The sequence below is a fragment of the Canis lupus genome, chromosome 31 (genome assembly GCF_048164855.1).
Source record: "Canis lupus baileyi chromosome 31, mCanLup2.hap1, whole genome shotgun sequence".
NCBI lineage: Eukaryota > Metazoa > Chordata > Mammalia > Carnivora > Canidae > Canis > Canis lupus.
The window spans coordinates 40,727,003-40,740,989 of NC_132868.1; the positions used below are offsets into that span (position 1 = coordinate 40,727,003).

The 13,987-nt window shown below is 38.0% G+C and overlaps 1 protein-coding gene across 5 annotated transcripts in view; it reads left to right on the forward strand.

Moving 5' to 3' along the window:
* NAALADL2 (N-acetylated alpha-linked acidic dipeptidase like 2) overlaps nt 1–13,987 on the forward strand; it is an 880,805-nt gene that overhangs the window by 370,666 nt on the left and 496,152 nt on the right. For all 5 annotated transcript variants that reach the window (XM_072808120.1, XM_072808121.1, XM_072808122.1 and 2 more), the window contains exon 3: nt 2,095–2,368. In XM_072808120.1, coding sequence (XP_072664221.1) covers nt 2,095–2,368 — 274 coding nt within the window. The remainder of the gene's footprint in view (nt 1–2,094; nt 2,369–13,987) is intronic.

A 13,987-nucleotide genomic window follows, 5' to 3' on the forward strand; every position in this document is an offset into this window, starting at 1 on the left:
AGAGTTACCAACCGACTGGGGATGAGGCAAAGGGAGAGAAGCTGGTCCAGGGGAGATAAGCCTTCAGCTATAAGATGGATAATTTTTGAGGATCTACGTACAGCCTGGTGACTACAGTTAATAATACTCCATTAAAAAAAATAATTCTCCATTGTATACTTCAAATTTGCTAACAGAGGAGATCCTAGATGTGCTCAACACACACAACACACATAAAGGTAGCTGCTGAAGTCATGTATGTGCTCATTTGATTGTCATAATTTCATAGTGTACATATAGATCAAATAGTATTGTACGCTTTAAATATATAAAATTTTATTTGTCAATGATTCAAAAAGGCTCTCCTGCCAAACACACACACACAAAACCGAAAGGCAGACCGGTCTTATTTGGAATATAAACTGAACTTCTTTCAATCAGCTCTTTCATAACATTTGCATGGCATTGATCATTGTCAAAATACATTATTAAGAAAAAAAATAGAAATAACTCTGAGAGGGGCACCTGGGTGGCTCAGTGGTTGAGCATCTGCCTTCAGCTCACGTTGTGACTCCAGGGTCCCGGGATCAAGTTCCACATTGGGCTCCCCGCAGGGAGCCTGCTTCTCCCTCTGCCTGTGTCTCTGCCTCTCTCCCTGTGTCTCTCATGAATAAATAAATAAATCATAAAAAAAGAAAAATAACTGAGAAAAAATTGGGAAATTATTTATTATTGCATTTTCTTGCTTTTAGCTGTGTCAACAGCCTTATTTTTTTTGTCTCCAGTAATGCTTTTCTACACTATCATATTATGTATTTTTTCCCGATGCGGATATTCCATATTCGTTTTCCAGATGTGTTTCATTTGGGGGTTATTGAATAAATAAGGTCATAAAGAATCAAGTATGTGTGAGAAAAATAATGGGATGAGCCAAAAAAAACATACTATCCAGTTAGGTAATATTCATTTAGCCAATTTTTTGGATAGCAATAAAGTTCTTATAAGAAGATCCTTTTTTTTTTTTTAAAGAAGATCCTTATTTTTTTTTTTTTTTTTTTTTTGCCAAAAAAGAAACTGGTCCCTTTGCATCCCAGCCCAAAACAAATTTTACTGGATTATTATTTTTAAATTTCCCATGTCCAATTTATTCTATGTTCTGTTCATATATATATATATATATATATATATATATATATACGTATACACACACACATATATTTTTTTTACAAATATCTTTGGCTTCTAGGATGTCATAAGCAAAAAACGTCACTGACAAAAAGTGTCTTTGGATTTTTTTTTATAAATTTATTTTTTATTGGTGTTCAATTTGTCAACATAGAGAATAACACCCAGTGCTCATTCTGTCAAGCGCCCACCTCAGTGCCCATCACCCATTCACCCCCACCCCCCGCCCTCCTCCCCTTCCACCACCCCTAGTTCGTTTCGCAGAGTTAGGAGTCTTTATGTTCTGTCTCCCTTTCTTTGGATTTCAGAAGAGGCATGGGAACAAATATATGGACTACAGCAAGTACACACAAAAATTAATTTCTTATTGATTTGATAATCTGTGGTTGGTTTTGCCATGATATACAGATTTTATTGCATATCATCGTGCTCATAGTCTCATGAAATCTGGCATGTAATTGTATCAAAAGTGTCCTCTCTGTATCATTTTAAAAAGCAATAATTATAGATTCATCACATAGCTCTATATGGAATCACACTAATCGCAGTACAAAACTGTCTCCACCGGCACGACTCCTAATTTTGGAACTGAGTTTTAAATGGATTATGTTGATATCCATAGAAAGATCAGAACTAATAAAAGAACCAGTTGGCGTTAATCACTCTTTTCCCCTGCAATCCCATCGTGCTTTATTAGTTCTTAATTTAAGAACTTAATTCATTCTGCTTTGATTCGGTGTAATTTCTCTGCAGGCTCATCACCTCCAACAAACTGTGTTTCTTGCCTGGCGTCCTGTCCCCATTCATCCTTCATACCCTGCATCTATTCCTAATGGTTCATATATTCAATGGTTATAACTCAACAGAATATTTTTCGGTTTTTTTGTTTTTTTTTTTAGAGTGTGTGTGTTTTTTTTTAATTTCTTTCAGAAATTTGGTACAACTGTATAAAAGTGAAGATGACACAGAGATTTCAAAGAAGATCAAGACTCATTGGACTGCTTTGGGCCTAGAAGACGTACAGTTTGTGAATTACTCTGTGCTGCTCAACCTGCCGGGCCCGGGGGCCAGCTCTGTGACTCTGAGCAGCAGCGGCCAATGCCTCCATCCTAGCGGCCGGCCCTGCAGCGAGGAACCCAGGACGCGCGGCGGCCAAGACCTGCTCTACTCATACGCAGCCTATTCTGCCAAAGGAGCTCTCGAGGTAATACGACCATTTGTCTCTGTCATTTTACAGTGAAATGGAATTAGAAAACAACAGCTTTCATCTAAATTGAACTCCCTGGCAAGATGCAGCATGAGAAAGTAACCATTAAATGGCCTCAGCGTGGAGGTGCCAGGGAAGGGGAAGGATGATTGGGATCGCCTGACCTTGTTGTCTTGTCATATTTTGAAAGCGAAAACACGTCGGAAGAATTTAATTCGAACGTGTTGAACGTGTGACTGAGTCATTCACATTTTGCCAGGTTGGGATCGGACAAGTTCATCTCCTTCTTGGGTTCTTGAGGAGGCAGATTTTAATGGACTGATGATCGGACAGAAGGAATAGAAACGGAGGCGGGTTGTGTTCGAGGTTGGGTGCGCAGACAAGAAGTGTAAAATAGATGTGACTATTCACAGATTTAGGGTTTGAAATACAAGGCTTCTGCCTTCTTGGTGGAAAACGCAGGAGAAAAGGGGCCAGGTGCTTTACTTTTTCTGGCTTAGCCAGTTCTTTTGGCTTGGAGCTGACGTGCGTGGCTTCCTGGGCCACACAGCCTAGCTTCAAATCTTGAGTCCCTAGTTACCCACTGCCACTTACCCATCTAGGGCTGAGTTCCCTCATTTCCGTGATGGGGATAATAATAGTGCCAACTTTATAAAGTGATTCTGAAAATTAAACTAGGTGATATATGAAACCTGGGAGGACAGAGCCTGGCCCACAGTAGAGACAATATACCAGTTAGATACAACAAGTAATTGGCCATCTTTCCTTTATTAAAGGCGCATTTTCTGTCTCCATGTAAAAATACCTTTTTAATACACACATTTAGTTATTTTTTTTACAAGCCTTTCGATTGCCTCCTTTGAGACAAATGGAATAATACCATGTTTCTGATTGTTGTTGATTATTGGCACAGCTTTGTAAGACTCTCTTGTATTAGCTCTGATTAATATATTAAATATTTAAATTATTTGAAGTGACTTCACAGATACAATCTTGCTTTTGTGGTTTGTTTGATTTCTAGTTGTTGGAAGGGTGGGAGAGTTCTTTTACTGGTGGTTCAGCGTCGCTCGTATTCCAGTGGGTCATCCTCTGACTTTTAGTGCATAATAACCACTGCCATGGAAAGCCTTACGATTGGTTAAAAGCTAATACAATATTAGATGTGTGTAATATTTGTAAGATGGGACTCGTGTAACTTGATTTGATTAATAGATACTGTTTCTGATAGCAATGATGGGAGGGAGCCCGCCAGCCCTCTTTTGTTGGTTCAGAAGCTCTGGTCTCCCAAAGCTTCTTTGGCCCCACACATTTCCAGCACCCTCTTAACTCCCATTGGTTCAGCACAGTAATCAATGGGCCTTAAAACAAAACATGTCCCAAACACAGATCAACAATAAAAACCCCAGGAGCTCAAGTCGGTCTCTGGAATCACCCCCATTTATTTGCTTTTCAGTTTGCTCTGGCAAATTATTTATTATTCCTTGACCCAGGAGATATGGAAAAGCCATGAAATCGCAACTGTGTTCCTCTTTTCCTCAGCATGGCCCTCTACTAATCCCCTGGGCAATTGGGTTGGTTTTCTGTGTTCCCCTGTAGCTACATCTCTGAGAGTTTTCTACACATTTATCTTACCAGTCATAAATGTTTGAATTTTCGTGGTTTCTTCTAAAAGAAACCAAAGTCTACTGCAGAATCATAGAACTACTTAACTGCCCACGAAGACGTAAGTCATTTTGGGACCGTCCGCCACTTACAAATACTGTAAGTCTGTTGTTTTTAATAAAGAAGTATTGACAAAGATTTGAAGAAGCTTTAAAAGGGAAAAATGAACGTAGCTGTCAATGTAGAAATAGATTTTAGGTTTGAAATATAGGCCTAACTAAAGGGGAGCAGTGTTAAAGGAACTAAAATGCAATTATGGATAACACAAACACCTTGTATTTGAAGAACATAATTTGAGAAATCAACCGTGCGAATTAGATGAAGACACTAACGATAACTATTTTCGGGATCATATAAATAATTCAAATCTAATATACTAAGTACATAATAATTTAAATATTTATATCAATAAATTTATTGATGTTGATTTTTTAAAAGCTCAAGCCATGCATTATGACTTTCAAAAGCAAAGCAATTTCTAGGTGACTATTTTATATGCATGTAGAATATTTGCATATATTTCATATACATGTTCTAGACTGATGTGCCATTAAAACTCACATATTCTAACTAATAGAATGTGGGTGATTTTCCGTATCTCTTCAGACCGTTCTTAATTAAAATCAAGCTTGAGAGGTTGCTGCTGATGATTCAGACATACCTACTTTTTGATTTTGAGTACATTGTATTTGCATGAATTTCTATCAGGCTGAGCCATTAACAAGTGCGTAAATTATTCTGGTCTGACTGCCAGCAAGGCTCCCCACTACTTTTGCTTTTGACAAGGTTATTTGTGGAAGAGGAGTGCCCCTTCTCTTTGAAGAGCTGTCATGTCCATTCATCATATGACCACTTTGTATAAGCTTCCAATTTTTGCTTTCTGGTAACGGTCTAAACAGCATTTGTGATCTCTGAGATCTACTTCGAAAACCTACTTAGTGCCAGCATGATGGATGGTGTACTTTGCAACTTCTTTGTAATTCATTGTGCGCTAGAAAGGTGACATTGTTTACCCCGTCATAATGACAGGTGGGTCAGGAAAGGGGTCCTAAGGAGAGTTGTCCTGTCACATGCAAAATACATATTAAAATGGATCCATAAATAATTTAGCATGAGTGAGGTTAGCTTCAGGGAATAAACAGTGATTTATACTTTTACTAAAAGTTAGATATCAACTATAATGTCATCGTACTGTTAAAGACACTGGTAGTGAGTGCTGACAATGCCTAGTCAGTTTTATAAAAAGAATATATGGCCTTATATAATTTCTGTGCAATTATCTCTTTTGTCCTCTGTGAAACCCACCCAGATGCAGAAAGGCAAAGGAAACGATTATATTTAATAGAGGCCGGTGAGATTTGAGTCCACCGTGTTTATATTTTTGAACAGAGAATTTGTTTTCACTTTAATACACTTTATAGATTTGGGAATTTCTGTTAAGTATTATTTTGTGTCTGAGAATAAAGGCAAGTAATGCAGTTTTATGGCGAGACTTATTTTCAACAACTCATTAACCGTGCTTAAGATAGATGGTCCTCAACACATTTATTATTATCCCGTTCCCCAGAGAGCCCACGGTTGCATCCTCCCTAATTAGCTGCACAACTGTGGGTTGGTCATTGTAGTTCTCCAAGCCTCAGTGCTCTCATCTGTATAGGGGAACAGTGATAGTACCTCCCCTGGTTGCCATGGGGATGAAATGATGCAAACCGAGTAGAGTGCACTGAGTGCACGTAGAAAGCACCCAGAAAGTGTTAGCTATTGTTATGACGTGGCATAAAAGAAACACATTTAAATGGGAGAAACTAAAATATGAGAACTATATGTCATGACGTGAAAGTACAAACTTCATGTCACATTGTCTGAACGTAATCTACTTGTCTTGTGTTTAATGTGACAAAGAGTAATCACGAGAGAGGAAAATGCCTTGTTAAGTATGAATAAATAATAAAATATATTCAATGAGTATGAATAAATAATAAAGTATATTCAACATAGTTCAGTACATTCAATATCAGATTTTGAATTGAAAACTAAAAGCTCAAAGGAACTAGGAGTAAATATTTTGTTTTTGAATGCACAGTGACGAATCATTTCAACTCATAAAATATCAAGCTTTAGTGTAACACCTGAAATTTTTTTTTTTAACACCTGAAATCTAAACACTATATTGGATTGTATCAAGCAGTCTTAAAAAGGGAAAAAAAAATAAAGAAAAAGATAAAGAAAAAGCTGCTTGCAGTCCTCCAGGTTCTTAAAATCAGCTGTCTATTTTCTCATAGCGAGGAAACCTTTGTCTTTCTCTTTTAATAGTTTCAAACAAAAGTCAGCTTGCCAAGCGTTATGGCAAAAGGCAGAGCTGTATGCATCTGGCTGGGAGGGATTCCTGTTACAGATAACAAGTGATCAGAAAGCTAAATAAAGGAGTGGAATGGAATTGAAGGATTTAGACTTTTGTTGTCTGGGTAAGAAGATGAAGCCACTACTGTCCCACCAACGGAGAACATGGGAGCTTGGTGCACGCAGGCTTTCAGCGCTGGGAATGCTTTTGTGTTTTATCTGTGTCCCTGCTTTTGCTCCCGTGGAATCCGGCTCTTGGTCAGCAGAGCACAGTTGTGAGGTGGGAGTCCCTGAGCCCCTGTATGTATACGGTGCGGGTGTCCTTTAGGGATCTGCAGGCAGGGCCCGGCCCGTGTGACCTCCTCTCCCCGGTCGCCCGAGCCCATGCCTTAGCCGACTCAGCACGGCGGATCCCCAAGTGCTGCTCTTGTAGTTGAACCTCATCACTACGGGCTTAACTTCCACATATCTCAAGTCCGTACTGCTTTTTTCCCCATATTTAACATTTAGACGGAAGCATTTACAAACCCAGGAGTGACCTATCACAACATGTTGTCTGGACTTACATGTTTGTCGGAGACGTTACATCTTCTACCCGGGAAACAGAGCAGAAGCCTATTTTATGACATAAAAGTCTTAAAACACAGCTGAGTTCAGCTAAGCAGTTAAAGTGCAGTGACCCCCCCACCCCCAACCCCCTTCATGAAAACAAATACGGCATTTTTAGTGAGAACGTGTTTGACTACAAAGTTCTAATTTGCCTGAAGTTATTTCTGAAGATTCTGAATCATCCTAATTATGTGTTATCTGACAGAAAAGTCTAGGTCAGCATTTTTGTTTTTAGTTTTGACATGATTTAAAGCATAACCACATCCCGAGTTAAGTGAGAATGTAACATTCTTAGCAAATTTAATTTATATTTTAATCTCCATGAAGTGCTAGTATTTAAATATGTACCTTGGGCAGCCTGGGTAGCTCAGCAGTTGAGCGCCTGCCTTCAGCCCAGGGCGTGACCCCGGAGTCCGGGGATGAGTCCTGCGTCGGGCTCCCTGCATGGAGCCTGCGTCTCCCTCTGCCTGTGTCTCTGCCTCTCTCTCTCTCTCTCTCTGTGTCTCTCATGAATGAAAATAAATAAATAAATAAATAAATAAATAAATAAATAAATAAATAAATATAAATAAATAATAAATACCTTTTGAATAACATTTACCGCATTTCAGTAGGTGCTGCAATTTCCATTTTTTCAGGGCTAGAAAGATAACGCGGAAAAGTTGATCCTTAGGTGTACGTACTATTTCAATAAACTAATCTAATTGATTTTAAAAGAAGCCGATTTCTGTCCTCTATTACTTTCGTGGCCTCCAGGAAGAATTCTCTCGAATGAATCTGCGACTCCTTCAATATCCTTACCTTAATAAGCTGAGTATCATTTATTAAATAAAGTGCCCTGTGATCATTAATTTGTTTTTCCGTATGTTTTAATTTGGTAGTGAAAGATTAGGCGACTAATGCAGCCGTCAGCCACCTGGGTGTCGCTAATCTGACAAGAGGCAGCCCACACTTAGCAGACACATCCTGGGCGCCTCTCCTGTGCCAGTCACAGGGAACCAAGTGACACCCAGGGGCACTCTAGGCACTGTCCACCTGCAGCTGGCAGGCTCCTCGGAGAAACGGTTAGGTGAGCAGCTGCTAACTGCCTGGCCCCACGCTGCCATGAGCACTCGCGCAACGCGTGGATCTTCTACACTCAGGTTTCCTCATTGCGAGATGGGCTGAGGTACCTCCCAAGCTTGAGTGTTCCGAAGGTAGACTGGATGCAGCCGATGCGATCTCCACGGTACTGTGTCCAGCACAGAGGACATGAATGGTCCAGTACTGGTTTCCTTTCCCCCGTCTGTCATGCCATAAACCCATGTCCACTTCCGTCCTTCTTCTCTCCCTCTCCCTCTCCCTCTCCCTCTCTCTCTCTCTCTCTCTCTCTCTCAGAGCCCTTATGTTCACTTTCCAACTTCCTCATCACTGGCTTTTCTGTGAACTGCTCTTGCCCTCATCTCCCTCTCACTGTGACCCACCTCTTCCTCTCTCCTCCTCCTTGACTCTTTCTCAACGTGGCCAAGGCCTGGGTACCAGGTTCATCCCAGACCTCTAATGCATACCCGTTTCTGTGTTCAACCTTCTAGGAAAGCCCTGAGTAATGTAGTGCTTGACCACTTAAAAGGCCAGGTACAGAAAGCCAACAAAACAAAACACAATAAAATAAAATGATAATAATTAAAAAAAAAAAAAAAAAAAAAAAAGCCAGGTGCAAGTGCCCCAGTGGCGTGCTGGGATGGTTCAGGTCAGCTTCTGAGTTCCTGCTAGTAGAAGTCAGTTCTGTGAATCCTTCCAAATTCTGATCTGATATTTATTTATTTATTATTTTTTTATTTTATTTTATTTTATTTTATTTTATTTTATTTTATATTATTTTATTTTATTTTATTTATTTTATTTTTAAGATTTTATTTATTCATGAGAGATACACAGAGAGAGGCAGGGACACAGGTAGAGGGAGAAGCAGGCTCCCTATGGGGAGCCCAATGCAGGACTCGATCCTGGGACCGTGGGGTCATCCCTGGAGCCAAAGGCAGATGCTCAACCACTGAGTTCAACCACTCAGGCACCCCTGATGTGATATTTAAACCACAAAAAATTATAAATGCCTATATATATATATATATATATATATATATATATATATATATAAAATGCTATAAATCAGGGATCCCTCCCATCCTCGCCCCCCACCGAGATCCATTTTGTTAACATACAACTTCCCTGCACCCAGTACTCAGCAAGAAACTGGTGTTCCAGTTAGAGCGTGGCCACAATATTTGGGTCGGCCACACAGGGCCAAGACCAGTGCCACAGAGACCACACAAAAGTCAATAATAGTCAATAGTAAGAGGCAGAGAACTTGCTTCTGGTTTCCACCTGAGAGAAGTTCCTTAGAGAAGCTTTACATTTCACGCGGAACTAATGGGTGATCAAGAGGTAAATTCTTTACCAAGAATTCCCTCAAATTATCCTTCAGATGTCAGCCCTGCTGGGATACTTGGAGCATTTTGCACAATATCAACTGACCTTCCATCCCCTTTCTCAAGCAACTGAGACTGGTCCACCAGCTTCCTGCCTGGACTCTCAGCACCATGAGAGTCCCCATTGTCCTGTACCCTCAACCCCAGGAGACGTGATTGAGTCACTCCAGGAAACTTATCTCCAAAGCAATTAGCCATTCTGCTGTTGTCATTTTTTTTTTTTTTTTACTTTATTTAAAGAACCTTATTCCTAGTTTACTGGAGGGACACATAGTAAATAAACATGTAGAAAGTAATAAAGTTGCAGAAACTCTCATAATCAGTTACTGCTGATATTTTGCATTTGTTTATATTATCCATTCTCAGGATGAGAAAGAATAATCTAGTCCAGTTTCTCTGTACTACTTTTGTTTCTAAGATTTGTCAACCAAATTGGGCTAAATCTTTTTTTTTTTTTTCCAATTTATAAACATTTTAAGTCTCCTTTTTGGTAAAAGCTGAGCAACAAACCATCACCTGTCTCAGCTGTACATACACCAGTTAACTCCTGCTCCTGTTGGGTATCACCAAATATTGTTCTCTCCTTCATTGATACATGTCCTGAAATTCCGCCCATATCTAATATCTGCCCCTATAAGAAAATGAATAATTTCAGGGCACCTGAGGGGCTCAGTGGTTGAACATCTGCCTTTGGGTCAGGGTGTGACCCTGGGGGCATGGGATCAAGTCCCACGTTGGGCTCCCTGCATGGAGCCTGCTTCTCCCTCTGCCTGGGTCTCTGCCTCTCTCTCTGTGTCTCTCATGAATAAATAAATAAAATCTTTAGAAAATGAATAATTACCTATTTCAACATTCTGTAGCCACTCCTTAATATATTCAATATCTTTATTTTGCTTTTGGTAGAGCTCTTCATTCATTTGTACTTAACTTCTGCCTCAAATGTGTTTTCCCCAGGTTAGTGCATGGGTCCTCATCAATTGGATGTGATGCTGCCCTGACATCCTTATTAAAATAATTCCTTGTCACCCTCTATTGTATTAACCCTTCCTTATTGTTCTTAGGGCATACCAGAACTAAAAGTCCTGTGACTTGTTGATGTCTTTCTTTTCCTTTTTATTGGCTATTTCTAGCAAGAGAAAATAACCAGAACACAAAGTCTCCTTTTGTAACTCATTTTCTCCACACCTTCAGAAACTAGAATATAATCTGACACATACTATTGGAAAATGAAATAATTCCCTCTTTAATACACTCTTCCTTGGACTTGCATAATTATGTTTTCTCCTGGTTTTTCTCCTAATTCTCTACATATTTTTCATATTCTCTTTTTTTAAAAGACATAATTTTGGCTTTCAAAATGACTTTGATAAAAATAGCTAAAAGGAAAGATACTCTGGTTGATGGTTATTTTTAAATTGTTGGCCAAATAATTCAAATACCTAAATGTTTTGTAAGAGACTATTCAGATTGGGAAAACTTACCAACAATCTATTTTTTTTTTACTCTAGAATGCAGTCTATAAACTTAAAACATGGAGATGTAAACCCAACAGAACTGTGCTTCACTTATATTACAATCATTTTATTACAATCATTTTAACGTAATTATTTTCTTTTCCTTCAGATGGGTGTGCATTATGTTAGACTATAAAACATTTTGCGATTTTTAAAAATAATTACTAAATGTCACGATAACTACTACTCTGGCTTACCTTTATTATTTCTGCTATAGAAATTGGTCATCATGTCAGCAAGCCTTGACTTTAGTATATTGTTGTAGGAAGTATTTTTTCTCCAGTGTATATATTATAGTAAAAAAAAAAGGTAAAATTGACAAGCCAGCTCTTTATCTGATCTTTTATACCAAACACAGCAAAATGGATTGTGTGTCTCATACTTAATGCTCGATTCAGTTGGGATGTACTAGTTTAACACACTAGCTCATATCCCTTCTGATTGGTTAGGATCCATTTTAACTGATTACTACTTGTGTTCTAGTTATTAAAGATTTTAAATAACTAAATATTATTTAAATAACTAAAAGTTATTTAGCATCAAAATATTAAATATTAAAATATCATATAGTTCCCTACTTATAGGTCTTGATTAGCTAGACACTTAATTGGTCTTGATTAGCTAGATTGGCATATTGAGAAGTTTGAAAAGGTGATGATTGATCAGTGATGCCTGCACAAGAGCGGGAGGGAGCAGCATTGGTTTTCACTCTTCAGTACAGTGTGGTTTCCATGATACTATCCGTGATGGGAGGCCATTGAGTAAACCTGATGAAAGTAAGTACTAATACAATTCCAGCAATCTCTGAATTGTGAAGTCCTCACAAATATTAGCATATTAATGCCTTTTAGAAAAGACAGAGGTAACCATGGGTGGACATTTTGATTTTGCAGGTTTTTAATAGACATAAACACTAATTTAAAGTGGATCCAAACCTAGATTGTACACGATAGTAGTGAATTTCTGAAGTAAGACTTGTCTTTAGGTGAATAGTACTTCTGATGACACCGTATTTTGTCAGGATGAGAACTGCTTGGGTTTACCATTTCTGACTCTGAGTAGAAAATTACTGTTTTAGTCAAAGCAGCAATGCTTTTCAAATATTCTGTACATTCAGAATCTATTAGAGAAGAGCTCAGAGGATCCAAAGTGATTGATTTGGTTGAAAATGTCAAGTCTGAAGAATTTCAAAGCATACATCATTTCATAAGCATGAATAATTCTTGCTACCTCGAGATAGAAGAGAAACAGGGCCCCTGGCTTGTTCATCAGTGAGCACAAGGCACCCACAGGTGGATGGCCCCAGAGATGCTTCTTCGACCTGGTCATTTCCATGATGGTTCTATTTGTTTTATTTAGCTGACTACAGGAAATAGCAATTATCTTCATTCGTTTCTGTTGCTTCTGCTCAGGATTTCTTGCCATCTTTGTGTAGAAGCATAAAACCACGGGTATAACGGAATATGCCTTTTTTTTTCGGAATATGACTTTTTAATGTTTTGAGTTTTCATTACTGCTAGTTATCTAGGTTATGAAGCCTTCTAATCACCTATTCTACCACAAAAGATAATTGTATTTTGATATTTAGTGTTTATTTCTAATCCGTGCCACTTTCTCTGTTAGCTGCTTCTACATCGCCCACCACTCTCTGCTGTCATTTCAATCCTTTAAAATCTTAAATGAAGTATAAAATTTTGGGGGGTTTTGTTTTGTTTTGTTTCAGTTATTGCTATTTAAGTTCTTTGTTCTTAGTCAAAAATTAATGTATTTAATTTAAGTAAAAATTAATGTGTAGACGTTTTTCTATCTCTCCCGGGTTAAAAAATAATAATAATAATTAAAACAAAACGGACCTCATTCCATTTTACTTTGCACCTCTCAGTTACCTCCTCCTATGTGTCAGGGAAGTCATCAATGGAAAAATTGGGTGCACAGGAGTGAATAGTTCAACAAATGCATAGGTTCCTACTCATTTGATATTTTCCAAAGGGACTGGTCAGATGTAACTTAATCCTTGGTATTCGGACATAAATTAAACCTAGTACCTCAGCTGGCCGACTCGATGACTGGCCGACTCGATGACTTTCTCGCGTGACAGTTTGCATACAGTGAGAAAAGGTTCATTATAGCAAGAAGAATGTGTGGAAAGAAATGGCTTGACATTTTATCATATCATTGTATATTGATATGTGTCTCAGAAAAATTCAATGCGCTTTCTTGCAGCTGTGATTTTTCTGTGTGCTTAAAGGTAAATAGGAGAGACTTTCAGGAAGGACCTGATTCACAGGCATCTTGTGAAGGCAGTAGATACATTCTTATTATCACCTGCCAAACCATGAGAACATTGATTTCTGTAATCATTGATTTTTAATGCATAAGCCAAAATAAATTGGTATAATGATGCTGTGTTGAAGATTATTTTTGAGAAAAAAAGAAAACCTCATGTGCTAAAATGTGTAATCTCTTGATGTGCTGTTTAAAGGAAGATCATTAGAGAGCTCTTTAATTAAAATTAAAATTAAAGCTATTGTCTGATAATGTAACTTGGTATTTTTGTGACTCTTTCTGGTATATACACAAACAAAAAGCCAAAGTCCAGCCTACACCCTCTCAAACGAGTATGATTTTCCCCCAGCCCCTCCTAAATATGAAAAATATGTTCATTAATATAACCAATTAACATCCCTGTTTTAAGATGGTATCAGTGAATCACACATAAATAGTAGGTAGTTTAAAAATTTAGGTGAATCGTATTCATTCTTTTGTCTTTTCAACATTATTATTAGTATTATGTGATCATTTATTTAATCGGGCTTTTAGAATCGTGAATCCACAGTTATTTATATCATAATGGTATTAGCAAACTCAAAAATTATATAAATAAGGCCCTGATTTAATCAGATCTTAATAGGAACAAAATTATTATCCAAAAACCATTCTGATAGACACGTTTTTAACAATAAAGTTTTCTTAGGAAATCCATTTGAAAGTATAGCTTAACTTTTCAGAGATATGACGTAAAC